Source organism: Drosophila ficusphila, unplaced genomic scaffold (assembly GCF_018152265.1).
Source record: "Drosophila ficusphila isolate 14025-0441.05 unplaced genomic scaffold, ASM1815226v1 contig_791, whole genome shotgun sequence".
NCBI lineage: Eukaryota > Metazoa > Arthropoda > Insecta > Diptera > Drosophilidae > Drosophila > Drosophila ficusphila.
In genome coordinates this window covers 15,384,581-15,410,293 of record NW_025064737.1, presented here as the reverse complement: position 1 = coordinate 15,410,293, position 25,713 = coordinate 15,384,581, and the positions used below count along the sequence as shown (strand labels likewise).

At 43.5% G+C, this 25,713-nt stretch overlaps 12 protein-coding genes across 14 annotated transcripts in view; 5 read left to right on the top strand and 7 right to left on the bottom strand.

Annotated features, from left to right (window-relative positions):
• The first annotated feature begins 899 nt into the window (after positions 1-899).
• LOC108091909 lies at positions 900-2,107 on the top strand. The gene is made up of 2 exons (XM_017191293.2): positions 900-1,009; positions 1,083-2,107. Exons 1-2 carry the CDS (start codon positions 995-997, stop codon positions 1,995-1,997), a joined length of 930 nt encoding a protein of 309 aa, XP_017046782.1. The 5' UTR covers positions 900-994; the 3' UTR covers positions 1,998-2,107.
• Positions 2,108-2,435: 328 nt separating this feature from the next.
• Positions 2,436-4,527, bottom strand: LOC108092197 (carnitine O-acetyltransferase). The gene is given in 2 exon segments (XM_017191724.2): positions 2,436-3,596; positions 3,599-4,527. Coding segments are annotated over 2 exon segments (1,929 nt in total). The 5' UTR covers positions 4,422-4,527; the 3' UTR covers positions 2,436-2,490.
• Positions 4,528-4,642: 115 nt separating this feature from the next.
• LOC108092198 (chymotrypsin-2) lies at positions 4,643-5,565 on the bottom strand. Its single transcript, XM_017191725.1, has 2 exons — positions 4,851-5,565; positions 4,643-4,792 (listed from the first exon to the last, which is right to left on the bottom strand). Exons 1-2 carry the CDS (start codon positions 5,557-5,559, stop codon positions 4,680-4,682), a joined length of 822 nt encoding a protein of 273 aa, XP_017047214.1. The 5' UTR covers positions 5,560-5,565; the 3' UTR covers positions 4,643-4,679.
• Positions 5,566-6,189: 624 nt separating this feature from the next.
• Positions 6,190-7,299, bottom strand: LOC108091864 (chymotrypsin-2). The gene has a single exon (XM_017191243.2). It carries the CDS (start codon positions 7,180-7,182, stop codon positions 6,364-6,366), a length of 819 nt encoding a protein of 272 aa, XP_017046732.1. The 5' UTR covers positions 7,183-7,299; the 3' UTR covers positions 6,190-6,363.
• Positions 7,300-8,204: 905 nt separating this feature from the next.
• Positions 8,205-9,416, bottom strand: LOC108091865 (chymotrypsin-2). The gene is made up of 2 exons (XM_017191245.1): positions 9,212-9,416; positions 8,205-8,854 (listed from the first exon to the last, which is right to left on the bottom strand). Exons 1-2 carry the CDS (start codon positions 9,409-9,411, stop codon positions 8,227-8,229), a joined length of 828 nt encoding a protein of 275 aa, XP_017046734.1. The 5' UTR covers positions 9,412-9,416; the 3' UTR covers positions 8,205-8,226.
• A 634-nt stretch (positions 9,417-10,050) lies between these two features.
• Positions 10,051-11,103, bottom strand: LOC108091866 (chymotrypsin-2). The gene is made up of 2 exons (XM_017191246.2): positions 10,285-11,103; positions 10,051-10,224 (listed from the first exon to the last, which is right to left on the bottom strand). Exons 1-2 carry the CDS (start codon positions 11,068-11,070, stop codon positions 10,153-10,155), a joined length of 858 nt encoding a protein of 285 aa, XP_017046735.1. The 5' UTR covers positions 11,071-11,103; the 3' UTR covers positions 10,051-10,152.
• Positions 11,104-11,530: 427 nt separating this feature from the next.
• Positions 11,531-12,541, top strand: LOC108091886 (chymotrypsin-1). The gene is made up of 2 exons (XM_017191270.1): positions 11,531-12,315; positions 12,378-12,541. The coding sequence occupies exons 1-2, from the start codon at positions 11,588-11,590 to the stop codon at positions 12,448-12,450; spliced, it is 801 nt and encodes a 266-aa protein (XP_017046759.1). The 5' UTR covers positions 11,531-11,587; the 3' UTR covers positions 12,451-12,541.
• Positions 12,542-13,197: 656 nt separating this feature from the next.
• On the top strand, positions 13,198-14,278 carry LOC108091860 (chymotrypsin-1). The gene has a single exon (XM_017191240.1). The coding sequence runs from the start codon at positions 13,215-13,217 to the stop codon at positions 14,085-14,087; it is 873 nt and encodes a 290-aa protein (XP_017046729.1). The 5' UTR covers positions 13,198-13,214; the 3' UTR covers positions 14,088-14,278.
• A 187-nt stretch (positions 14,279-14,465) lies between these two features.
• On the bottom strand, positions 14,466-15,370 carry LOC108091993 (chymotrypsin-2). Its single transcript, XM_017191417.2, has one exon. The coding sequence runs from the start codon at positions 15,342-15,344 to the stop codon at positions 14,544-14,546; it is 801 nt and encodes a 266-aa protein (XP_017046906.1). The 5' UTR covers positions 15,345-15,370; the 3' UTR covers positions 14,466-14,543.
• Positions 15,371-15,388: 18 nt separating this feature from the next.
• Positions 15,389-16,687, bottom strand: LOC108091991 (chymotrypsin-2). Its single transcript, XM_017191415.1, has 2 exons — positions 15,957-16,687; positions 15,389-15,596 (listed from the first exon to the last, which is right to left on the bottom strand). Exons 1-2 carry the CDS (start codon positions 16,680-16,682, stop codon positions 15,501-15,503), a joined length of 822 nt encoding a protein of 273 aa, XP_017046904.1. The 5' UTR covers positions 16,683-16,687; the 3' UTR covers positions 15,389-15,500.
• A 201-nt stretch (positions 16,688-16,888) lies between these two features.
• LOC108091992 (chymotrypsin-2) lies at positions 16,889-17,790 on the top strand. Its single transcript, XM_017191416.1, has one exon. It carries the CDS (start codon positions 16,892-16,894, stop codon positions 17,693-17,695), a length of 804 nt encoding a protein of 267 aa, XP_017046905.1. The 5' UTR covers positions 16,889-16,891; the 3' UTR covers positions 17,696-17,790.
• A 3,866-nt stretch (positions 17,791-21,656) lies between these two features.
• The window catches only part of LOC108091988 (filamin-A), a 34,291-nt gene continuing 30,234 nt past the window's right edge, over positions 21,657-25,713 (top strand). For all 3 annotated transcript variants that reach the window (XM_017191409.2, XM_017191405.2, XM_017191404.1), the window contains exon 1: positions 21,657-21,686. In XM_017191409.2, coding sequence (XP_017046898.1) covers positions 21,672-21,686 — 15 coding nt within the window. In that variant the 5' untranslated portion in view covers positions 21,657-21,671. The remainder of the gene's footprint in view (positions 21,687-25,713) is intronic.

Genomic DNA, 25,713 nt, shown 5'->3' with positions numbered 1-25,713 from the left:
CTTCACTTCTTTAGTTCGAAAACCGATACCTACTTCAAGTCCAAATATACGAGCATTTTGTCTCAATTTGGCACATTTAGAGCTGTCACTATATCGCCCAATATTTACGCCCCATCGAATGAGATAAAGAGACCTAGACCTTGGGCCCGACCAAGATAGATGCGAAATACACCAGTCCCCGAATAAACAATTTTCAATTTCCATTTGATAAAGTTTTGGACAATAAAACAAACTAGAGACAATAGCACCAGAGACAAAAGTGCATTTTAAATCGGGTTTGTAACCTCGTCGCCTATATTCGTCATCAATATTTACATATTGTGGTGTGTGCCATTGAACTGATCTGCAAAAATTGCCAAGAAAACCAATGCTTTTGTATTAATTCAATCAAAGCATTGATTTGATTGTTTTCTTGGCACCTAGGCAAAGCACCTTTAACATCTTAATTATGTTAATTTTTGCAACACCTGGGTAGCAAAGAAGTTTAACTATAAAAAATGTATAGTTCTTAGAAATAGATTTTGGATTACATCTAAAATATATATGTAAAATAATAGCTTATCTCTTTAAAACTTAATCAAATAGATCTTATTTATGAGGCGAATGGTCACAACTTCACCAACTTGTTTACAACGCTTGCGGATTTACACCCGTATGTGTATCACCCATTGTTAAGGTCGCCTCTCGCTCGACTTCTTTGTGGTGAACCCTTGTAAAGTTAATACAAAAGCCCACTTGCCACCCAACCTGGTGAATCCAAACAAACTCTTCGCCACGCATAACAAATGTTTTATGACCCCTCCGACTGTTGCAACTGCTTTTGGCTGCTGTTTCACGATTTGTTTCCGATTATAAACTAGTTGTGGCCGGGGATTGGTATAAAAGCCACTGGCCACGGTTGACCCATCATCACAGCAGTAAGAAACTCGGCCAGCGAGGGAGCATCCGGCTAAAGACAGCTAACCAGCAGAGAGACACCAAACCAAGCGACAGCATGAAGATATTTCTGGTGCGTTGGATCTCCCCCGAAAAATGGATATATTCAACAGAGGATTATAATGAGTACTTCCCTTGTTTTACAGACGGTTCTGATGGGGGCTTTGAGCCTGAGTGTGAGCCAGGCTGACATTAGTTTGACCCAGCCGGGTTATAACTATCGCATCCAGCAGCAGCCGCAGCCTCCAGTGGTCGCCCACCTGTTGAACCAACAACTCCAGCAGCAGCAGCAGCTGCAGCCTCAGCAATCCTCGCATCCGGTGCTGCCTCCTCTCCCACTGCCCTACCTGCCACCCAGTGGTCATTTCCACTCCCAGTCAGTCGCTCGTCCCACCGCCACAACTGGAGCGTTTCCCATGCCCACTGGATTCCCCATCAACTTCCAAACCGCTCCCGTCCAGCAGCAGCGACGTGCTCGTCCAAGGGTGAGGATTCCCAAGCGGCCCATCGTCACCAAGAACTTCTTCATCCACTCGGCGCCCGAGGAATCCGAGGATGAGGTGCAGGACGAGCTGAACCAGTTGGCCCAGCAGCCGCGTAACCACTACAACGTGCTGTTCGTGAAGACTCCGGCCCAAACGAATCGCGCTGCGGCTCTCAACTTGGCCAAGACCCTCAAGCAGGAGAAGACTGTGGTCTATGTGCTGGCCAAGAAGACAACCGCCTCCGATCTGCAGGATGCCATCGCCGAGGCACCACAGCACATCAACAAGCCGGAAGTGTTCTTCATCAAGTACAGGACGCCGGAGGAGGCTCTGAATGCCCAGCGACAGATTCAGTCGCAGTACGACACCCTGGGAGGAAGCTCCACCATCACCGACGAGGGTGTGGCCCCCATCACCTCGGTGGTTGGCTCCCTGGACCCCCCAGAGGAGGAGGAAGAGGAGCAGCAGCAGGTTCAGCAGCAGCAGCAATCCGATGGACACTTCGTGGAGAACGGAGCTGGAAACGGAGGCGCAAGTCCCATCGGCAATCATTACCTTCCCGCGAACCAGTTTTAAGTATTCTTCATTGCCCGCCACATCCAGATCTAGTTAGCTGTCATTAATACCCTTAGCTTTAAGTGCCAGTTGTTACCAAACTCCGTATTACAAATTTCATTGTTGAAAAAGTTGGCCTTTGTTTTACTGAAGGGTTCTTTATTTTAAAGTTTTGGGAGGTGAAATATACAGTTAGTATATTTTTTCCACATTTTCATCATCTAAAAAAATGTAATCAATTTTGTTTTTAATGTATTTATATAGCCAAAACACCATTTGCTTATGTCTCTTTTAAACGTGCTCCAAACAAACGGTTGGAGTATTCGATAGCACCCCAGACTCAAACCTTTTTAAGCACGCGCCAAAATATCGTATACTTAATATCTGGCGATTTTTTCAGTCCCGTAACATTAGTATTAGTATTTCAACTTAATAGGTCTAAAATGACTAAAATAACAATAACTTTTTCTTCATCACTTTAATTTTTGGTAAAATGTACTACTCTTAAAAATGTTCACAATTTGCATTTGGGCTCGTGTGGTTTCCCTGACGAAAGAGGACACTTTTCCAACACATCCTTCATTTGCAAAAATGACTTTTCCAGCATCTTAACAAACTTGAGGGCATCCGTAATTGGACAGTGTTTCCAAGCAGCAACGGCCAAAATGATGTCGCACTCCCGTGGATTGTAGCAGCAGGAATAGCCATCCTCCTCGGTCGGTCCGTATCCCATGAAGGCATCATACTTGGTGGCCACCTGCGAGGTGGTTATGGTGAAGTCAGACGACTTCACATAACCTGGCGATGAAAAGAACTCCGGGATGGGCAAACAGTTCTCCACGGCCATCTGCTGCAGTCCAAAGAAGTGACGATCGACTCCTCGACCTTCAAGAGCCAACTTGGCGTACATCTGATGGCACATCACCGCCTCACGCAGAGCTTCAGCCCGCTCCTCAATGGAGCCCACCTCACTTTCCATGGCCTTGCAGAAGGCCAAGGATTCAATGGAACAGGACCTAATGGTCTCCGTTCGACCGCCATCGAATATGCGCAAATGTGCGGATTCATATTGAGCAGCTGGGATGGTGTGTAGCTTATAGAAGGCCAGCTGAATGGCCATCTGGATATAGCTATCCGGTCCGAGTTTCTGCTTCTTTATAAAGTCCTTTCCGTAGCCATCGAACTTGAGCACCTTCATGTGAAGACGCCTCACAAGTTGATCAATGTTTCTCTGCGCTATTATCAACCACTGCTGAACGCACTCAGTGAGCGGACAAAATTCTATTTTCTTCGCGGGCGTAATATTCTGGGATCCGCAATCCCCAAAACTGCAATCCTCCTTCAACATCTTTACCACAAAGTCCATCATCATGGCGATGGGTTGGCCCTCGGCAGGCGAATGCTCGTAGGTGAATCCCACAAATCCATTCGGATTGACCACCAACTGAATGGTTTTATCCATCCAGCGATTGGCGCTGTTCACTTTGCTTCCCTTTCCGTGGATCAGGGATAGAATTAGTTCCTCGGCTTCCTCACCTTCCTTCGGAGCGAAACACTCGTCGAGGGAAACGGTGAACAAAGCAGTCTGAATGGTTTTGAGGGCTTCCCGGTTTCGGGGGTATTGGCCAGGTGTCCATAGGACTCGGCCCAGTTGTCCCTAGTATCGGTGGTCAAAATGCCATAGGGAATGCCTAACTTCGTTTCCTTCAACATAATATCTTCCAATTGGGCCGCTAAGCAGGGTGCTGCAATGAGTTTTCCCTCCTCATCATAAATTTGGAGTTGATAAAAATGGTTCTTGTAGATCACCACGATATAATCGGAGCACGGATTGTACACTATCTCGTCTTGGATCCTTTTTGGTATCCGGCAGGTGCCGAATACCTTGCCAAACTGACTGTTGTCCAGCTCGTTCTTGCCCATCTTCACAATGGGAATTTTATTGGCATGCACCAGCTCGTTAAACTTACCCAAACCAAAGATAACTCTTGATGTATAATCGATGTAATCGTGTAGATCTTTAAATTCCTGAACTGGGAAAGTCATTCCGGGACTCACATACGCAGTGACTGGCAATCGATATTTCAGGTATGCAACATTTAACCAGCGAGGGGCCAACCAATTCTTCTCATTGCTGCCAACTTCTTCCAAGAGGTCCTGCAATTTCTGTCCATCCCTTCGCATGAAGTTATCCGAGATCTCTTTCTGCGCCTCCAACTCCTCCGGGGTTAAAAGTGGTTCAATGGTGGTCTTAAAGCGTTTCATCGTTTCTTCGAGTGGCAAAACATGGTACTTCAAAAGGTTTGGCTGCTTTGAGTTGGAATTTTGATCGCCGGTGCTGTAATTGTGGCTTAGCAATTTGTAAACAAGTGAATTTTGAATCTGATGTGAAAGCGAGCATTTCGTTAAATTATATAAAATCTTTCCATTGATTGGGAACTTCATTGCGGATTTGCTGCATTTAAGAATTTTGTTTACGAAAATTAAACGTAATGGAACCTCATTAACCAGAGGCTTGAACTTTTTCCCCCTTTTATTTATAAGTATGACATTGTTACTGCAAATTTCCAGTTTGCTTTGATAGATAAAATCCCTTGCAAAGGTCTAAGTTTTAGTTTTTTAAAGATTAACTTTATTTTAAATATTTTTTTCTTTGCAGAAATTACTTTTCAATACAGTTCGCTCAAATACAAGACATAAACACTAATTGTGGACAATAGTAGTTTCTTCTTGAATATCATCGGTGCTGTCCGTTTTCGAAAGACTAAGTTGAGTGCGAATAAAGTCATGATAGTAAGCAATGGAAGCATGGGCATCTACAAAATATATATTTAATTGTTTACTCAAAAAAAACCTTCTTTATGTTGTAATTACCTGGATAACCTTTAGCACAAGGCAGTCCCCAGTTGACCAATGCCACCAGCTTGCCATTGTGCACCAAGGGACCTCCAGAATCACCGTGACAGGCTCCACGTCCTTTGTCGTTGAAAGTACAAACGTGGCCAATATCCACACGAGTGCTATTATCATGGGCAGCCCGACACTGTTCGAAGGGCACATACTTGACCTCCAGACTTTGCAGACGGGTGGGAACATCTCCGCCCAGAGAAAGGGTTCCCCAACCAGTTAAAAGGAGGCGGGATTCTGGAACCAAGGCCTCATGATCCAGTTCCACCGGTTGGGTGACGTTATTAAACACAATCGATTCGTTCAGATGCAAGAGAGCTATATCATTGCGATATTTGCGAGGTGCGTAGTTGCTGTGCTCCACAATCCTGTCGGGATAATAGTACTTCGAACCATTCTGCCGCAGATCCTGAGTGCCCGTAAGGACTCGAAAAGCCGCCGCCTGTCTGCCTCTCGTACAGTGAGCTGCCGTTATAATCCACCGTTCATCGATGATGGCACCACCGCAGGAGTGAGCTCCATTTGTCGCTCCCTGCAGAGAAATCTGGTAAGGTGCCACGCCCTCCGCTGCATCCTCGCCGCCCACAATGCGATTCGTTGTAAATTGCGGAGGATATAGAATTTGACTAGAAGCAATAGAACTAAGTAGGATTAGTGGTAAACAAATCAGCAACATAATGAAAGCTTGACTTTTCTAAACTGAACATTGCAACTTTCTGGAAATGTTTTTTATAGGTACTTAAGGCCTTAAGATTAACAAACCAGTCACGTTCCGTAGCCAATATCTTGTGTAAAAGTCAAGCTGCGTTGGTGAAGAACCCTCAAAACTAAACACACTTAGTAAACAAAAGGCTAGCCGCTGATAAATGCAGTTTGCATAATCAAATAAACTTTAATTTACATAACAGGGAATTCAAATAAGTTGATTGGAGTGGTTCTTTAAGAAGTTGAGCTCTACAAAGTTCATGAAATAAAAAGTTTTTTTGCTTAATACCGTTTAAATTGTCTAAGTTGCTCGATTTAACAATCATCGAACGTCTCTTTATCTCTGCATTGAGTAATCCCAAATTGATAACAAACACTTCCTGATATTCCACTTCTTCCGAATTGGCGCTTGTTTATTTGTTGACTCATTTCGGAGAAGTAAATATCATGATTGATCGTGAAAATGACTGGCAGGTGAAGTAATCTGGGCAGCATGAAGTGCGGGATTTCTTATAAAGTGCTCTAGTGATTACAACCGTCTCGAAAGAGTAAAAATAGTTCTCCTCTTGAGGTGAAAAACAAGACATAAAAACAAAGTTACTTAAAATTGAAGCGCAATTGCTCATTTATTTGTTCATAAATTATTTAGGGGCTATGATATCTGAGTGATAAAATTTACGGGCTAATTTGATCATTTGCAGGTGCCACTTTATATGGCAGGTGCTAATTTTGTTCGGTTTTTGGCTTTTGTACCCCCTCGGGTGACTTTTAGACCCTAGCAGGCGGTTCCCGAGTCGGTCATCATCGTCTCGATCCAATCGTGGTAATAGGCCACCGATCCGAAGACATCGGGATAACCAATGGCACAGGCTTCTCCCCAGTTGACCACACCGACGAGGGTTTGGTTGGCATCCACCAGTGGGCCACCGGAATCTCCGTGACAGGATCCCTCGCCTTCCTGGGTGAAGGTGCACACGTGTCCGTCGCCCAACCAACTGGCGTTCCTCACTTGGGACTTGCAATTGTCGTGGTTGATAAAGGACAGATCGATCTTCTGCAGCTGGGTGGAGTACCTTCCCCAGGTTTTGGTGCTGCCCCAACCAGTGAGGGTCAGCTTGTCACCCACTTTGGGGAGACTTCCCTTGCTCGCCAGCTGGATGGGTTGAGTAAGCGCATCATAAACGATCGGCTTGGCCGTGTGGATCAGGGCTATATCGTTGTGATAGGCTGGCTTGTCGTGACTGCAGTGGATCTTGGATCCATCCACCAGATACTCCGCTCCAGGCTTCGTGTAGTCCAGCGTTCCAGTGACGATCTTGAGGTACTGAATCGGCCACTCCATGCAATGGGCGGCGGTGAGGATCCACTGGGGAGCAATGATACTGCCGCCGCACACGTGTTCGCCAAAGGTGTTCATTATGGACACCTGATAGGGAGCAAATCCAGTGGGGGAATCGATGCCTCCTATCACACGGGTCTCGGGCTTAACCACACCCAAATGGTGATTTAACTGGTGACGACGGTGGATCTTAACGCTTTTCGCCGAACACTGCGACAGGATCACCAAAACACTAATCAGTACCAGCCACTTCATTTTGGTTTTTCTTTTTTTGTGAACTAATTGGAAAGGTATATCTCTCTAAGTGCTGCGTTGTCTTCAACTTCCGTAGGCGGTTTGTTCACTTTTTGGCACTGCAATCGCTTTTATAGCCGCGTGTTCCCTGCAAATTCTCCTTATCACGCCGAGAGTTTCTTTTAAATATGTTTGGCGATAAGCGGCTCAGTTCGAGGGAAGCTTCGATAGTGACAATTACCATAGCCAATATATGGTGCCTGATAGAGGGGAATTCTGCTGCCATTTGGACTGTGAGTGATAGACAACCAGCACACGACTTTAAAAATATTACTCATACGCAATGGTGACGGACTTTGTTCGTAGATCGTGTTGTATTGGGGAAATCTTCAGACGCCGCCGCTTGATAGTAGCCGTAATCGAATGGAAGTTTACCCCAATTTCTACTGGAATAATTGGAAAATGATTGAAGGGCCCCTTGAAGATATAGAAGTTGGCATACACTGATTGTAAACAAATTCTATAGAATACTTAGCATTGAAGATAAGAAACTAATCACAAACAGACTTAATCGGCTTATTAAAAAATAGTTTAGATAAAAGTTCGGACAATTTATCCCAAAGCTTATTTGGTAAGCTTATCAAATGTTGATAAACAAGACATTTTTTTGTTTGGGTGTTTAAGCTGAAAAATATATTACTCTTGTCTTAGGGTATTTCTTTGATTCTGAAAAACCAGCAGCTTTTATGGCTTCAATGAAATTTTGGCACTTCACTTATCACTTCAATTACAACAACATGTAGACGTCTGGTCTAGGGTCTATCAAGATTTAAAGTTAATCAATGAATGTTTAAATTGCTCTTTGGACTTTGGCACAATTTCAGTGGGGTCTCTTTTTAAAAACCTAAGATAAATTTGGATAATATTCAAAAAATGCTTAACCGTTCTTAAAGCTTTACACTACTTTGCAGATTGAAAAAAGGTCAGATTTATGTTATGTGAAAAAACTATTTCATCATCTCTGATTCATAAAGTCGGACCACAAAGTTTAAAGAACTTTATTGATTAAGAAAAGGAACAGCCGTTAATCGTTGATATGATCCAGCTGTAGTAGAAACTAATTCGGGCAAAGATGTCGGGAAATCCGTATCCGCAAGGGACTCCCCAATTGCCAATGCCCACCAGGCGACCCTTACTATCGACGAGAGGTCCTCCGGCATCCCCGTGACAGGCTCCAGCTCCCACTCTTCCCACGGCACAGAGATGGCCAATATCCAGATCTCCGGTGCCACCGTAGGTGGAGTTGCACTTCTCCGTTGGCACGTAGGTCAAGTCCAGTTGACGCAGCTCCCAGGAGAAGTCGCCGCCGGTTTCCGTTGCGCCATATCCATACATGGTCAGCGTTTCACCCTCCACCAAATCTTCCAGCGGAGCAATGGTGATATTCTGCGTGACGTCATCGTAATCGAACAGAGTATGAGTCTTGATCAAGGCGATGTCATTGTGGTAAAGTGGCTGGTCAAAGTTGCAGTGCATAATGATCTCCTCCACGGAATAAATCCAGCCAGCCGATCCCCAGTTGTTGTACGTGGTGGTGACCACATTCACATTGCTCTTTCGGAGTCCAGCCAAACAACTGGCCGCGGTGACCACCCACTGATCGGCAATGATGACGCCGCCACAAAAGTGGTTACTGAAAGTTAGTAATAAAATAGGAGAATTCAGCAAAAATAAATGCAAAATAAAATATCTACGAAACAAATTTTACAGTTTACAATTTTGCAATACCGGTAAAAATAATCATTATTAATTACTAATTTAAACTGTTAGTTAAACCAAAGCTATAGGAAATAAAATAATTAAAAATAATATATAAATTTAATAATAAAAAAAATAAATTGTATTAAATCTTCCAATCAAAAAAATAAAAGATAATAAAACTAATAACCTAATTATCAAAAATCTCCTACAAACTTTATCACAAAATTATACAAAAATCCCAGGTATTCCATTGCTATCTTTAAGATTAGAAAAAAATGTATTTAAATACCCATAGCCATTTTGGATCGAAACTAGGTAGGGTGCCGCCAGGACATCAGACTCTGCTCCTCCAACAATCCGGGAGCTGAATTTACCGGCGGAGGTTTGTATATCAGAAGTTAGTTCGCGATGACGAAGACTCGCAGACGAAAAGGATATAACCGCAAGGATAAAAAAGACCAGAGCAACCGCTCTGATTTGGCAAGACATCTTGGACGAACACCTGAAGTTGGACTAAATGCAAAGGAGTGCAGCTGAAAAGCAACTAACCTCCGAAAAACGATATTCAACATACGATATTAGATAGCTGACGTGATATTAATGAGCTGCCATATAAGTTGTGCAATCTAAATCATGGTCAGTCTGAGCAAAAACCAAAAACTCTCCCATCGTAAAAATCCCATAACGTTTATTAAATCAGCTCCACATTTCATGTGCACCTTTGTCTACACTGCACAAAAAATTCACTATAGGTAAAAATTAATTTTGTTAAACGCATTTTCAACACTTAAACTTAAGGGTCAAATTTTTAAACCAGTTCATGCATTCCTAAATTATAACAAAATTGATTTCAAAAGAATTTAAGGGCTATTTGACCAATTGTTCATAAAACATAATTTTAATTATCTGCATAGTAAAATCAAGTCGATATACTGGGACTCCTCCTTTCAATCGATTTGTAATAGTGATATGCACTTTACGTTTCAATTTAAAAACCCTTGTCCCTGAGATTTTATTACACTCCAACATTTAACTTTAAAGAAGACCTCGATTCTTAGTTATTTGTTTAAAAGGAAGAGTCTTCATAGTTTTGTAAAATCGTGTTTTGTAAAAAAAAAAAATAAGAAATGCAGTTGAATAAATCATATTTAATTGCTTTTTTCTGTGTACATAATAAGAAATCGAGTAGATCATATTTCCCTCAGTGCAAAGATAAGAAGTGGCCGATGTCTAGGAAATCGAACACCCGTTGATGGTGGTGCGGATCCAGTCGTGGTAGAAGGCAGCCCTCGCGTACACATCCTAAAGATATAAGGGGTTATAAATACATATATCGGATGGAGTTCGATATGGGGTTCTCACCGGATAGCCACGACCACAGGGAACGCCCCAATTGCCGATGCCCACCAACCGCTGCTGCTCATCGATGAGTGGACCGCCGGTGTCTCCGTGACAGGCGCCCTTGCCCGCATCCATTTGGACGCACACATGTCCCAGATCCACGTCATCGTAGTTCTGCAGCTTCTCGCGGCACTCGTCCACTGGCAGATAAGTGCCCGATGCCTCCTGCAGATACCTTCCATAGGTTCCCATGGCCTCCGAGCTGCCCCAACCCGCAAAGGTCAACTTTTCGCCCTCCTGCAACTCATCGATGTCGGCCAGAGTTATGTTGGTGGTCACATCGTTGAACTCGATATCGGCCGCCACACGCAGAATGGCTATATCGTTGTGATACAGCGGCTTGTCGAAGTTGCAGTGCACATGGATCTGCTCCACACTGTAGTAAATGGCATACAGATCCCACCAATCCGAGGTTCCGACGACCACCAATATATTTTTGGCCCTCAATCCCGCCACGCAACTTGCGGCCGTTAGAATATATCGATTGTTTATGATTATCCCGCCGCAGAGATGATAGGAATATATATTCTGGATGGTCACGATCCACGGCCAACTGCCCTCGGTTGCGGTGGTTCCACCTGCAATACGACCTTGTGGTGCATCTGCAAGCTCAGCAGGGCGGGTCCTATTTACGTTGGCCAAACCCGGAAGTGGTTCACCCCGCAGCCTCATCGCCTCCGAGGGAAGCTCCTGCAGAGCGAGTAGAAGCAGTCCGAGAAGCCCCGTGAAATTCCACCTGGTTCTCATGGTATATGGTATATGCACGGTACAATCCAAACTAAAACCCCTTAGTCGGACCACCTTAAAATTACACTTCACAGCGCAGATCTTATCGTCGGGCTTTTGGATAATAGACAGTTTATGGAACTGGACAAGGGCGATAAGTGGCATTCATAGTGGACATTCATGGGCATTGTGAGCTGACCAGCAAGTTGCTCCAGTGCATTTATAGAGCGCCGAGATTTGCCATGTCACACCAGTCCATTGGTTTATGGGGCACCAGGTCCAATTAACGTTGCCGATTGGGTTTTATCCTGAAAACCGTAAAGATACCAGGCTATTTGGAGGCCATAAAGATTTGACCAGTGGTCACTCGAGTGAAAAACCCGAGTGGGCAAAAGCCCCAGAATGCGATAAAATGTGTTTATATGGAATCCATATAAAAACGCCCAGTTGGGTCATACAATTTTCCATTGCTGGTTATTAATTTGCGCTGTCCGGCTTTGTCCCGCGTCTCCGGAGTTTTATTCTTTTTTTTATCGTGATGGTTTTTTCTGTACGTTTGTCTCTGATTTGGCTGCTTCTGCTGGGCACTTCCATTGACGTCATTCTGGCCAAGCGTTTGGATCGTAAACTGTCCGACAATCGAATTGTGGGTGGCCAGGAGGCGGAGGACGGGGTGGCACCTTATCAGGTATCCATCCAGACCACCTGGAGAACCCACATCTGTAGCGGAGTCATCTTGAACGAAGAATGGATATTAACGGCGGGTCATTGTGCACTGGATTTCAGCATCGAAGATCTGCGGATTATTGTGGGTACCAACGATCGCCTCGATCCTGGACAGACTTTGTTTCCGGATGAGGCTTTGGTCCACTGTTTGTACGATGTTCCCTACGTCTACAACAACGATATAGCCTTGATTCATGTGAACGAGTCGATTGTGTTCAATGATCGCACTCAGATCGTGGAGTTGAGTAGACAGCAACCTCCGTCAGGTTCTATTGTCACCTTGACGGGTTGGGGAGCTCCGGAAAGTAGTTATCCCACGGTTCAGTATCTGCAGACCATCAATCTGACCATCATCGATCACGAAGAGTGCCGGGAGAGATGGGACTACCACGATGGCATCGACATCGGTCACATCTGCACTTTTACGCGGGAGGGTGAAGGAGCCTGTTCCGGGGATTCGGGAGGTCCTTTGATGTGGGAAGGCAAACTGGTGGGATTGGTCAATTGGGGCAGAGCCTGCGGCGTGGGTATGCCAGACATGTAAGTTCAAAGTATAGTTTTACTTAATTCGATTCCAATTAATCCATTTTACTTAACTCCAGGTACGCCAACACAGTTTACTACCAGGATTGGATCCGAAGAACTCGTACGGGATGCAAAAATCGTGTTACATAAAAAAGGGATCAAAATATATGGATCCTAATCAGTATTGTTATGATGTGTATTAGGATGAAAATGTGAAATATATATTTATTGATCAACACAAGGCTGATAAGAATACAATTACTCATGTGGTCATTAACTGCTTTTAGGTGGGAATTCAATAATTTTATGGATCTGTTTGCTAACACATTATGACATCAGATAAAGGTCTGCTTGCTAGGGCTGACCAATTTTAAATGGAAAAGCCAATAACATAAGAAGAAGTATGTTCAGATTAGTAAAAAGAGAATATTTAAACTAAAATTAAAATAGAAATAATAATTTATTACGTATCGAAATTACTTGATGGAAAATCGTTGCAAATGTATTTTACTAATCTCTTTCTAGCAAAAGTACACTTTTTATGTGACAAATTTCAGATTAAAATGTTCTTAGATTTTTTTCCGTCATGATCTGATCTTTTAAAAGAACTGCATCCCTGGCTCTTAATAATAGCTAATGCCAATGTCCAGGGAATGACCATTAAAAGGTCTTATTCATATCCCTCGACGACGCTGACATTGATTGCCCGGTCACAAAATCATAATCAGTGTATGCCTATATCTTTTTATGACACCAGACTTTATGGCTAAGATACAACTCGCTGAAACATCGATTCCGATTTACGATAAAACCGAAAGACTTACGATATAACAGCGATTTGTTCCAGTATAAAAGGAAAATCACGACACACATGCAGGTTTAATTGGCACTTTGAAACTCGGGCACTCACGAAAATGGTTCGAATGCGACTTTCTGGCGGTGCGATCCTTGTGATCCTCCTGGTCTGGAGTGGCAACAATCCCAGCAGTGCAATTCGCATAGCTGAACTCAGCGAAAAGCAGTTGGAATGGATATCGAAGTCGAGAGGAGTTAACTTCCAGAATCGCGTGATCAACGGCGAGGATGCGGAATTGGGCGAGGCCAAGTACCAGATTTCGCTGCAAGGAATGTATGGTGATCACATGTGTGGCGGTTGCATCATCGACGAACGTCATGTTCTCACTGCGGCCCATTGTGTTTATGGCTATAATCCCACTTACCTGCGAGTGGCAACGGGAACGATTCGTTGGGCCCAACCGGATGCCCTGTACTTTGTGGAGGAGCATTGGATAAACTGCAACTACGATAGTCCCTCTTACCACAATGATATTGCTTTGATCCGATTGAACGATACGATCAAGTTCAATGAGTACACCCAGCCGGCTCAACTGCCCTCTGCTCCGTTGGCCAATGGAACCCAGTTGCTGCTCACGGGTTGGGGATCCACGGTGCTCTGGGGCGATACCCCCGATGTCCTGCAGAAGGCGTATCTCACTCACGTGGATTATCCCACTTGCCAGGAGATGATGAACAACGATCCTTCGAACGGACCCTGTCACGTCTGCACTTTGACGGACGGCGGACAAGGAACCTGTCACGGAGACTCCGGAGGTCCTTTGACCCAGAATGGAATCCTCTACGGTTTGGTTAACTGGGGTTATCCCTGCGCCATTGGCGTTCCCGACAGCCATGCCAATGTGTACTACTACCGGGAATGGATCAGGGGCATGATCTCCGGACCCTGCAGCTCCTGCCACTGTTACGCCAGCAATTATCCCAGTCTGTGATAGTTCGCTATCTGATTTCCTTACTACGAGTAAGTTATCAAGTGGTTTACAACAGAGTGTGCATAGATAAGGGGATAATTTGAATAATGTCTCAGGAAAAGGAAGAGTTGGTAATATTCATGTTACTGATTGAATGGCAAAATGATTTAAACTGTACTGGTTATTGTTTGAATAAAATTGAATAATAAGAATTATATGTTTTTTCTTTCAGAGAAGGTTGTTTAGCTAATGTGAATTGTTAGAGCATAATGAGTAAATTAAAAAATCTGTGTCATTGAATTTTTACAATGTAATCAATTATACCTTACTAACAGAATTTTAGTCCCAATATCTTGATAGATTCCTATCATTTTTCTCCTTTTAAAAACAACATTTATATTGCGCTTAAGATTTTTTTTATTTTTGTTCTATGTTTTTTAACCATTTCAATTAGTTAAAATTTTTTGCTTAGTATTTTTAGTAGTAGCACTTGTCGTTGCCGCTGATCTTGCTGCGAATCCAGTCCAGGTAGTACCACACATTGGCCTGCACATCCGGAAACCCGACCCCGCAAGGTCGTCCCCAGTTGACCACGCCCACCAGACGGCCATCGCTCACCAGGGGACCCCCGGAATCGCCGTGACAGGATCCCTCGCCTTCCTGCGAAAAGGTACAGATGTGACCCACGCCCATGCTGCTGGTCTGGTTGAAAATATCGTAGCACTCGCTAAAGGGAACGAATCCCAGGGTCAACTTGTACAGGTCCTCCACAGAACCACCGTAAGCCTCGTGGGCTCCCCAACCCGTGAGGACGATCTCATCTCCGACTCTCAGTGGACGAATGGGCAGATCAATGGGTTGGGTCAACTCGTTGAAGGTGATGTTCTGGGTGAGCTTGATCAAGGCGATGTCATTGTGCATATAGGGCTGATCGTACATGCAGTGCATGTGGATCTCTTCCGTGTAGTAAATAGCTCCTGGTTCCAAGTATTTGTTGGTACCCGTAATCACGTTCACCAGAGCGGGAATATAGTTCTCCACGCAGTGTCCAGCGGTTATGACCCATCGCTCGTTGAGTATGGCTCCTCCACAGTTGTTGACACCCACAATGGGTTGCAGGGACACCTGGTAAGGAGCAAATTCCACTTCCGCCAATTCACCGCCCTTGATCCTGCCACTTGGAATCGTGGAATAGGGACCCACAATTCTTTTCGACTGGCAGAAGTTCTGGGGCTGCAAGAGCAGGACGATCAAAAGGCTTAAACTGAGCAGCTGCATCTCGGAGGTTTGACTAAGTACTGAACACCAAAAGTCACTTTCAATCGCTATCAAAAACTTTATTATTTGGCCAGGTCTTATCGAGGGCTATTTTATCGTTGCCATATAAACTGGGCTATTTTATGGACAACGATAGCCACACAGAACACGGAACTCTTAGGAATAATTAGAGCCATAGCCTGTGCATTTCGTATTTCCACTCATGACATTGCGTATCCAATCCCTATAGAAATATACACTGGCATGGACGTCCTGAAAAGTTTTTAATCGATTAGATTTTCAATAGCATTTTGTTGTTTCTGCTCTAACTCAAAAGATCAAAATATATAACTTCATTTTTTGACTACTAGCAGAAATTACTTAACTCTATCAACAATCATTTTTTGTTGCTTTATTATCTAATCTTTATTTCCATTATTGAAAACAATTAAGGTTCCATAATAATTCAATTTTAAACTTCCCTTCAGTAAGCACCTACGAAGCAAGGTTTATGAACAAGGGCCAAAAAAGTTATAAAACTTTTTTAAAAAAGTTTATTAAATAAGCTTACTTTGACGGGAGTTGTTTAAAACTGAAACTTGGCAGTTGGGTATAATTTACTCAATCACTTACCGGAACTCCAGTGGCGCAGGGCCATCCCCAGTTGACCAAACCGACGAGGTAGCCATTGCTGATCAGCGGTCCACCGGAGTCTCCGTGGCAGGCACCTTCTCCCAGTCGCGAAAAGGTGCAGATGTGGCCCACATCACAGTCGTCATCGTTGCTCAGAAGAGCCTTGCACTCCCGATGGGGAACGTACTGAAGATAGAGAACCTGCAGATCGATGGGAGTGGTTCCCCAGAGGACCGTGGATCCCCAGCCAGTGAGGATCACCTCATCACCTGCTTGCATTGGTACCAATGGCAATGGAATCGGTTGCGTGAGTTCATCCCACACAATTGGCTCAATCAGCTGCAGCAGAGCGATGTCATTGTGGAGCTCGGGATTATCGTAGTTGCAGTGAATGTGGATGGCTTCTAGAAAGTACCTGCCTCCAGGTCGATTGTACTTATTTGTACCGGTGACCACCACCAGCCATTGGATGTTGGCATTTTCCACGCAATGAGCAGCTGTCAGGACGAATTTCTCGGAGATTATAGCACCGCCACAGGAATGAGCGCCGGAAATGCCTTGCAAGGATATCTGATAGGGAGCGAAGCCATCCTCAGCCACCTGACCTCCGATGATCCTTTGATCCTTGTAAAAACCCTTCTCCGTCGAGTTCCCTTTGATTCGTATGGCTGAGGTGGTGGAGAATGCTCCAAGTCCCAGTAAAACCAGCAAAAACACAGCCGACATCTTGGTTCTAGACCTGGTCAGCTAATGAATTTACCGACTTATGGTAGGGAACCGCCTTCTTGACCATTTATCGGAATCAGATAAAAAAAAATCAGTTTATGGCGCGATTGGTGGAAACTTTGGACAGGCCGTTTGGACATTCCGATCGCTCAATCAAAATCGCAAAAGGGTGAAAGCAAACTAGTTCAGTCTGCGATTGCATTTCAGCCATGGCGTTTGCACGGTTTCTTCTTCATATTTTCTTGGCTTCATTATTGATTGGTGAACTCTTGGCTTCGGAGCACTTCATTGTGGGTGGTCAAAATGCCGCCGAAGGAGATGCCCCCTACCAGGTTTCCCTGCAAACCCTTTCGGGTAGCCACTTGTGCGGAGGTGCCATCATCTCGGATCGCTGGATTCTGACTGCAGGGCAATGTGTCAAAGGTTATCCAACCAGCAGACTTCAAGTGGCGACAGGAACAATTCGTTATGCACAACCAGGAGCTCTCTACTATCCGGAATCTATTTACCTGCACTGCAACTACGATACTCCCAAGTACCACAATGATATTGGATTGTTGTACTTGAACGAGAGCATTAGTTTTGATGCCTTAACTCAGACGGTGAACCTACCAACTACCACGTTTCCCCAAGGAACCTCTGAACTGCTCTTTACGGGATGGGGATATCAATCGTCGGGAGGAAGTTTGCCATCCCAGTTGCAGAAAGTTCAGCAACAGCATCTCAGTAGTCCGGCTTGTGAATCCTTGCTCACCGCCTACGAGGACTTGGAACTGGGTCCTGGCCACATTTGTGCCTATCGGCAGGCCAATATTGGAGCCTGTCACGGAGATTCCGGAGGTCCTTTGGTCTACCAGGGCACTCTGATCGGTATTCTCAACTTTTTCGTACCCTGTGCTCAAGGCGTGCCGGATATATTTATGAACATAATGTACTACCGCGACTGGATGCGGCAAACGATGAGTGGCAATGGCAAATGTCAGCAAGTCAATCAGCAGATAATTATTGGTTAAACAAATAATTTTAACCATAAATGTTTGTGACAATATGTGAAATGCCTAAGCAATAATTCTGAAAAACCAATAAATAATCTCTAAGTGTTTGCATTTACGGTAAAAGTTGTGTAAGTGTAGGAATATTTTATATATTAGGCATCCCCTGCCACAATTCTATAAAAAATATATACATATATTTAATTACGTTCATTAAATTCAAATTCAATGGTTTCAAAACCATTCAGAAACCACATTTTTTCTTTTTCAAATATTTTTATAACACGATCCGTTGTTTGAGTAAATATTAACTGTGGATATTTGAATACTCCTGGAGGCAAATTAAATTCTTGGCAGTAAGCCAGAGGGCTTCATAGGCAGACAGTCGGTATGTTCGACTGATTCATCCTCCCGCGTTTTCTGATTTGTGATTTTGAGAACTTTTTGATTTATGTCGGAGACAGGGAAGTGTCGCACTGGCCACACGTGTCTCGCTGATCTAATTAGAAGCAGGTAGAGCTAGACAGCAGGGATCTTAGTCATGTTTTCAGTTGTGAGAATAATGCAGACAGAAATCGCTCACGGCGCATGGAAATTCTGAAAATATTTCTTTCGCCGCTCGCCATTCAGCTACTGAAAAACCAAGAAAAAAAAAACACAAAAAAAAAACAAGCAGGAAAACATCTCAGTTGTGGGTTGTATCTTGGCATTTTCAAAAAGATTTTCAGTTGCTGCATTGACTTGGACGTGTGCGGAGCGGATCTCGAAATTTCTTTTGGAATACGCGGCGTATACGCAATTCGTGGACTATATGTAGGCGCGTCTGTCGCTCATAATTCTATATATACCAGAATATATAGCAAGTGAAATTTCGCCACTTGTGCATAATCGCGGGGAAATTGTTGTAAAACCAGTGAAAATGCCAAAGTATGTGAAATAATGTCTCCAATAAAGGCAAATACGCGGTGAAAAATCTACGACATATCTACAAAGAGTGATGAATAATACGGCCGAAAAATATACGGCCAACTAAACATATTAAATAAATATATGCAAGAATATAATAGATTCTGAGTATTTCATGTTATGTGAATTTCGGTTTGAAATATTGCGTACAAGGCGTTGCCATTTTGTGATATATTCTGCCGTGAAAGGCCTCTTTTGCTGGATCCCAGCGAAAGAGCCATTAAATGTTCAGATGTGAGAACGTAAAGTGCATTTATCTGTCGGGCGCCAGATGTTAACCCCCCGCCCCTGATCTTATTTTAGCCACGTTTCTACGCTCCGGCGCACCTTGAGAATTTTTTGGGGGGTATACCTGAAGGGAAAATTAAGCAACTAGTTTTCCAAATTATTTATTGCCGTTGTAGGGTGACAGATTTTAGGCGATTTCAATAGAAGAAATACAGTTTTTGTGCACCCTTTATGAGCTTTCCACAGGGTCCTTGGATCTTGTCATCACAGGGAGGTTTTGCAGGTGCAGCAGTCGTAGTATCCCACCAGTTTTGAGTAGTAGAGTCTGGGTTCCAATTTATGGTACTACTTTCTTCCTGGGAAAAGGCACAAACTGCCAAGGTACACAGGATCGCAATGATAGTCAGGAACCTCATCTCTTAAGATTTCAAAAGAAACTGATAAATCGCCAATGCGTTTTTGTCAATTTTATACTTGCCATCTTGTTTGCTTTCGATTGTATAACAAACTGTATCAATAAAACAGGTTGGCATTTAATAACTTTAAAAATTAATTAGCATAGTACTCTAATAAATATTTATTTTGAATATTATATTGCCCAAATAATGCACAGCTGTTGCTTAAAAGTTTGAAAATATTGAACAAACTTAGCACCAATTCCATTTTCTGGTTGCTGTGAATTTCTCTTCGGTTCCCGCTGAGCTATTGTTAATTGTATTTCATTTATTTTCGGAAAACATATCTAAGTAGAGGGAGAAGAACTGGGAAAGCAAAATAAAGCGCTGGCACGTGAAATTACTTGTTGGCAACGGGGCGTATGAGCAACATAAAATATTAACAGCCGAAGCAGCTGTTGGATAAATTCACATGCTATGAATAATGATAACCAATACAAATAAAATTTGTTTAAGAGTACACGCGCTTCGCGTCACGACCAACAATGAATTGCTTAATTAAAATGGAGGAATTTTTAGTAGAGAGTTTAGGTGAATCAGCTGACCATGGATTTAGTACTGTAATACACGTACATATATCTTTAAATATAGGAGTTTCTGTTCCATGTGAACCTACTAATAAATTTATTAAAAAAAAAAATATTAAATATCTTGTGTGTAGTATAATATTTTTAATTTTCATTAAAAACATGTAAATATTGAGGTTTTCAGATTGTTTATAGTTTTATTAAACTTTGTACATATTTTCATGTTCGTTTGAAAAACCAATCGTACACTTTATTATCATGGTTTTTATTTTTTGTTTTTATTACTCATAGGAATGGGTAATTTAAAAAAATATATGATAATTTTTGTGTTAAAATACTTTTGTAAATGTAATCATATATTTTCTTCGGTTTGTTTATTCTTGGGGTTTTCATGCAAATATAATATCATGTTTAACCTGATTAAAAGCTATTGCTCTGCAATCCTTTTACAAATCTTAATTTAATATTCATTTAAGAGCTGTGAAATCACGAAGTCAAACTATAATTTATGATACATTTAGCGTGCTCTTGCTGCGTTTTATCTACAAACGTACATAAACATCGGGAGCCTTTCGACCCGAGATAAATAAAATCTAGGAATTTATGACAGCTGATTTGGCCGGCGTAAGTTAGTCATCAGCTAAGACTAAACAAGCCGCACAAACATACGCTTTTGATTTAAGAGATCTATGGGCTCTAAGATTCAAAGATTTTTTCTTATTTTATTGGCGACTCGTGAGTCAACTGGCGGGGGAATTCGGAATGCGGAATGTACTTGGGGCGACCGCCAGTGATGGCCAAAAGCGAATCATTTTTTGCAGGAGGCACTTTCAATTGTGGCCAGCAACAGAAACGACCGACTAAAAAGAAACACACAGAAGAGACCACAACCAGTTCTATGAATAGAATAACAACAAAATCAGCTGCGCGTCGAAAATCACATTTGCGATGAGTTACAGGGGGTGTGCGGCGGAAATCGGTGGGTGGCAATCGGGGGGCCATATAGTGGCGTCGCCAAAAACCTGCCAAACAGAGTCAAGAGTGCAGTCGACGTCTGCGTCGCCGTCGACTTTAAGTCAACGTCACTCGAAATACCAAAAACACAACACAAAACATGAAGCGAAATAAATATTGAACAAATTATGTATTGAAGACGTTGCACACTCGGGGGTGGTAATTTATAAACAAGATAAGAGTTTATTTTTTAATTCAATAAAAAATGTATATACCGATATAAATAAAAAACATAAGAATTTAAAAACATGATAGACAATTTCGAAGAATATTTAAGAGCATCTAACAAAACTTCTTTATGGTTTAATTTTATTTCAAGTTTGTTGTTAGTTAACTTAAGCTACGATTTCTTCGGTGTTCTGCATTTTTAAGGAGTTATGTTAAGTCTATATAGCCATCCCCTGCTGTATGATTTATCTGAGAAAATAATAATAAAGAAATTGAGAAATAAGCTGCGCGCATCTGGCTGCATAAAAACTTAGAGCAAGGAGGCGCACACAACTCAGTCGAGTTGAGAAATTGTCGCGGCCAGTACGAGTACGAGTACCAAAGAATCTGAAAGCAACGCGCGCAGCTCGTGCAAATAATTTCAAAACGAAAGAAAAAAATTCTAAAATTTGTTTACGAAAAAAGGGAGAGCTCCCCACATTGTTTGTGTTGTGTTTTTGAAAAAAAAAAAGCGAACGTGCTCGCCCCGCCAGGCATTGTGTAATTAGCAGGCAATCAAGTGATCAGTATTAAGCACCCACTGAAGTATTACGACTTGAGATCATTCAACAGCAATTCCCATCAACAGAAACCATCGATATGGCGTCCCGGAAAGTGAGTGTATTTGGTATAGGGAATGGCCCTTATCTGATCGACGATCGTTGATTCGATTCACCCACACGAATTTCCATTGCTGGTTTATGTTTACGATACATTTACGACGAAAATGGAGGACATGTGGTTTTCATTACCTTTTCATAAAAACAAAATATTTGTCAATTTATTTTTAGTCAAATAGGCGAGCCAATTTTGCTCACTTGCGCCTTTGGTGTGTAAATGTTGGGTGTAATTTTAGTTTCAAATAAATTCAAATTAATTAAAATGGAAGTGAAAATTTATTTAGCATTTCATTGGCGGCGCACTGCGACGCTGATTCATGCGGTTCCCCAGCGATGCAAGTGGCGCCTCACGTATTCGCCTTCGCTTCGACGCCGTTTTTGGCTCGATTCGAGAAGTTTATTTCCATATAGGGAAATTCTGAGCTAAACGAACTTACTCTATATGGGCACAAGTCCAAAACTACACTCCCTTGGGGAATGCGACGAAGAAATGCGTTTCTAAAACTACAGAAATTGAGTTGCTATGCTGGGAAATGATCTTAGAATAATTATAATTGCAATTAGGTAATATCAAGTTGGTATCAAAAAATTTATTTCTTAAATAATAAAAGATATATAATTTCTTGGCTCTATTTTTGTCACAATGTCCAGAAATTTCTTCTCCACTTAGTGCTTCCGTTGTGGCAGATAATTCAGTTGTTGTAGAAGCACTTGAGTCAGTTATGGTTGGAGTTTCGACACATAAGCATGAGAACGATAAAGAACTTCATCTTCTTAACTTACTTTCGAAACTAATCGTAGGGTTTACGCATTTTACACATTTATTCTTCCAAGATATCTAAACTTTTATTGGCACAAAAGCTGGATTGTTTATTTCGCACGCGAATGTTCAAAAATTGCGGAAACAGTTGACCAAATATTTTAAGTACGCTTACCAAAAGTAAACTGTAAAATTAGCAGACACCAAAAGTTAGGCATTATTTTTCTTCGCAAGTTTTGGTTTTTAAGACATGCTTTGAGTAAGCAAAATTAAAAACCCACTTTTTTTGGGCTTAGTTCTTTTCAATATTTATTTTTTCAGTATTTAATTTTTCCGGAAAATATTTGAAGATTGTTTAGTATCATAAGTACAGTATTTTGTCCTCCGAGTCCGCCCACACAAGGTGGCAATGGGGGAGGTGCTTGGCCACAGGGTCCTTGGGGTCCGTTTCCACATGGAGGACGAGTTGAAGGGGTAGGCTCTGTAGTGGTTGTAGTGCTAGTCTCAGGTTCAGGTGTGGTGGATGAAGTACTAGTCTCAGGTTCAGGTGTGGTGGTTGAAGTACTAGTCTCAGGTTCTGGTGTGGTGGTTGTAGTGCTGGTCTCAGGTTCAGGTGTGGTGGTTGTGGTGCTAGTCTCAGGTTCAGGTGTGGTGGTTGTAGTGCTGGTCTCAGGTTCAGGTGTGGTGGATGAAGTACTAGTCTCAGGTTCAGGTGTGGTGGTTGAAGTACTAGTCTCAGGTTCAGGTGTGGTGGATGAAGTACTAGTCTCAGGTTCAGGTGTGGTGGATGAAGTACTAGTCTCAGGCTCGGGTGTGGTGGTTGAAGTACTAGTCACAGGTTCTGGTGTGGTGGTTGAAGTACTAGTCTCAGGTTCTGGTGTGGTGGTTGTAGTGCTGGTCTCAGGTTCTGGTGTGGTGGTTGTAGTGCCGGTCTCAGGTTCTGGTGTGGTGGTTGTAGTGCTGGTCTCAGGTTCAGGTGTGGTGGTTGTAGTGCTGGTCTCAGGTTCTGGTGTGGTGGTTGTAGTGCTGGTCTCAGGTTCAGGTGTAGTGGTTGAAGTACTAGTCTCAGGTTCGGGTGTTGTGGTTGTAGTGCTAGTCTCAGGTTCTGGTGTGGTGGTTGTAGTGCTGGTCTCAGGTTCAGGTGTGGTGGTTGTAGTGCTGGTCTCAGGTTCTGGTGTGGTGGTTGTAGTGCTGGTCTCAGGTTCAGGTGTAGTGGTTGAAGTACTAGTCTCAGGTTCTGGTGTGGTGGTTGTAGTGCTGGTCTCAGGTTCTGGTGTGGTGGTTGAAGTACTAGTCTCAGGTTCTGGTGTGGTAGTTGTAGTGCTGGTCTCAGGTTCAGGTGTAGTGGTTGAAGTACTAGTCTCAGGTTCAGGTGTGGTGGTTGTAGTGCTGGTCTCAGGTTCTGGTGTGGTGGTTGTAGTGCCGGTCTCAGGTTCTGGTGTGGTGGTTGTAGTGCCGGTCTCAGGTTCTGGTGTGGTGGTTGTAGTGCTGGTCTCAGGTTCTGGTGTGGTGGTTGTAGTGCTGGTCTCAGGTTCAGGTGTAGTGGTTGAAGTACTAGTCTCAGGTTCGGGTGTTGTGGTTGTAGTGCTAGTCTCAGGTTCTGGTGTGGTGGTTGTAGTGCTGGTCTCAGGTTCTGGTGTGGTGGTTGTAGTGCTGGTCTCAGGTTCAGGTGTAGTGGTTGAAGTACTAGTCTCAGGTTCAGGTGTGGTGGTTGAAGTACTAGTCTCAGGTTCAGGTGTGGTGGTTGAAGTACTAGTCTCAGGTTCTGGTGTGGTGGTTGTAGTGCCGGTCTCAGGTTCTGGTGTGGTGGTTGTAGTGCTGGTCTCAGGTTCAGGTGTAGTGGTTGAAGTACTAGTCTCAGGTTCTGGTGTGGTGGTTGTAGTGCTGGTCTCAGGTTCAGGTGTGGTGGTTGAAGTACTAGTCTCAGGTTCTGGTGTGGTAGTTGTAGTGCTGGTCTCAGGTTCAGGTGTAGTGGTTGAAGTACTAGTCTCAGGTTCAGGTGTAGTGGTTGAAGTACTAGTCTCAGGTTCTGGTGTGGTGGTTGAAGTACTAGTCTCAGGTTCGGGTGTTGTGGTTGTAGTGCTAGTCTCAGGTTCTGGTGTGGTGGTTGTAGTGCTGGTCTCAGGTTCAGGTGTGGTGGTTGTGGTGCTAGTCTCAGGTTCAGGTGTGGTGGTTGTAGTGCTGGTCTCAGGTTCAGGTGTGGTGGATGAAGTACTAGTCTCAGGTTCAGGTGTGGTGGTTGAAGTACTAGTCTCAGGTTCTGGTGTGGTGGTTGTAGTGCTGGTCTCAGGTTCAGGTGTGGTGGTTGTAGTGCTGGTCTCAGGTTCAGGTGTAGTGGTTGAAGTACTAGTCTCAGGTTCAGGTGTGGTGGTTGAAGTACTAGTCTCAGGTTCAGGTGTGGTGGTTGTGGTGCTAGTCTCAGGTTCAGGTGTGGTGGTTGTAGTGCTGGTCTCAGGTTCAGGTGTAGTGGTTGAAGTACTAGTCTCAGGCTCAGGTGTGGTGGATGAAGTACTAGTCTCAGGTTCAGGTGTGGTGGATGAAGTACTAGTCTCAGGTTCAGGTGTGGTGGTTGAAGTACTAGTCTCAGGTTCTGGTGTGGTGGTTGTAGTGCTGGTCTCAGGTTCAGGTGTGGTGGTTGTAGTGCTGGTCTCAGGTTCAGGTGTAGTGGTTGAAGTACTAGTCTCAGGTTCAGGTGTGGTGGTTGAAGTACTAGTCTCAGGTTCAGGTGTGGTGGTTGTGGTGCTAGTCTCAGGTTCAGGTGTGGTGGTTGTAGTGCTGGTCTCAGGTTCAGGTGTAGTGGTTGAAGTACTAGTCTCAGGCTCAGGTGTGGTAGATGAAGTACTAGTCTCAGGCTCGGGTGTGGTGGTTGAAGTACTAGTCTCAGGTTCAGGTGTGGTGGTTGAAGTACTAGTCTCAGGTTCTGGTGTGGTGGATGAAGTACTAGTCTCAGGTTCGGGTGTTGTGGTTGTAGTGCTAGTCTCAGGTTCTGGTGTGGTGGTTGTAGTGCTGGTCTCAGGTTCAGGTGTGGTGGATGAAGTACTAGTCTCAGGCTCGGGTGTGGTGGTTGTTGTACTAGTCTCAGGTTCTGGTGTGGTGGTTGTAGTGCTGGTCTCAGGTTCTGGTGTGGTGGTTGAAGTACTAGTCTCTGGTTCAGGTGTGGTGGATGAAGTACTAGTCTCAGGCTCGGGTGTGGTGGTTGTAGTACTAGTCTCAGATTCGGTTAAGGTTGTACTGCCAAAATCATATGGCGATTGGCCCACAG

Bases quoted from the DNA above. Each gene is read 5' to 3' on its own strand.
- LOC108092198 (XM_017191725.1), bottom strand. From the start codon at position 5,559: ATGTTGCTGATTTGTTTACCACTAATCCTACTTAGTTCTATTGCTTCT. The intron at 4,793-4,850 runs GTAATTACAACA...TATATTTTGTAG, and splicing joins TTGTGCTAAAGGTTATCCAG to ATGCCCATGCTTCCATTGCT.
- LOC108091864 (XM_017191243.2), bottom strand. From the start codon at position 7,182: ATGAAGTGGCTGGTACTGATTAGTGTTTTGGTGATCCTGTCGCAGTGT.
- LOC108091865 (XM_017191245.1), bottom strand. From the start codon at position 9,411: ATGTCTTGCCAAATCAGAGCGGTTGCTCTGGTCTTTTTTATCCTTGCG. The intron at 8,855-9,211 runs GTATTTAAATAC...ACTAACTTTCAG, and splicing joins TCGATCCAAAATGGCTATGG to TAACCACTTTTGTGGCGGCG.
- LOC108091866 (XM_017191246.2), bottom strand. From the start codon at position 11,070: ATGAGAACCAGGTGGAATTTCACGGGGCTTCTCGGACTGCTTCTACTC. The intron at 10,225-10,284 runs GTGAGAACCCCA...TTATATCTTTAG, and splicing joins CCTGTGGTCGTGGCTATCCG to GATGTGTACGCGAGGGCTGC.
- LOC108091886 (XM_017191270.1), top strand. From the start codon at position 11,588: ATGGTTTTTTCTGTACGTTTGTCTCTGATTTGGCTGCTTCTGCTGGGC. The intron at 12,316-12,377 runs GTAAGTTCAAAG...ACTTAACTCCAG, and splicing joins GGCGTGGGTATGCCAGACAT to GTACGCCAACACAGTTTACT.
- LOC108091860 (XM_017191240.1), top strand. From the start codon at position 13,215: ATGGTTCGAATGCGACTTTCTGGCGGTGCGATCCTTGTGATCCTCCTG.
- LOC108091993 (XM_017191417.2), bottom strand. From the start codon at position 15,344: ATGCAGCTGCTCAGTTTAAGCCTTTTGATCGTCCTGCTCTTGCAGCCC.
- LOC108091991 (XM_017191415.1), bottom strand. From the start codon at position 16,682: ATGTCGGCTGTGTTTTTGCTGGTTTTACTGGGACTTGGAGCATTCTCC. The intron at 15,597-15,956 runs GTAAGTGATTGA...AAAACTTTTCAG, and splicing joins CCTGCGCCACTGGAGTTCCG to GACGTCCATGCCAGTGTATA.
- LOC108091992 (XM_017191416.1), top strand. From the start codon at position 16,892: ATGGCGTTTGCACGGTTTCTTCTTCATATTTTCTTGGCTTCATTATTG.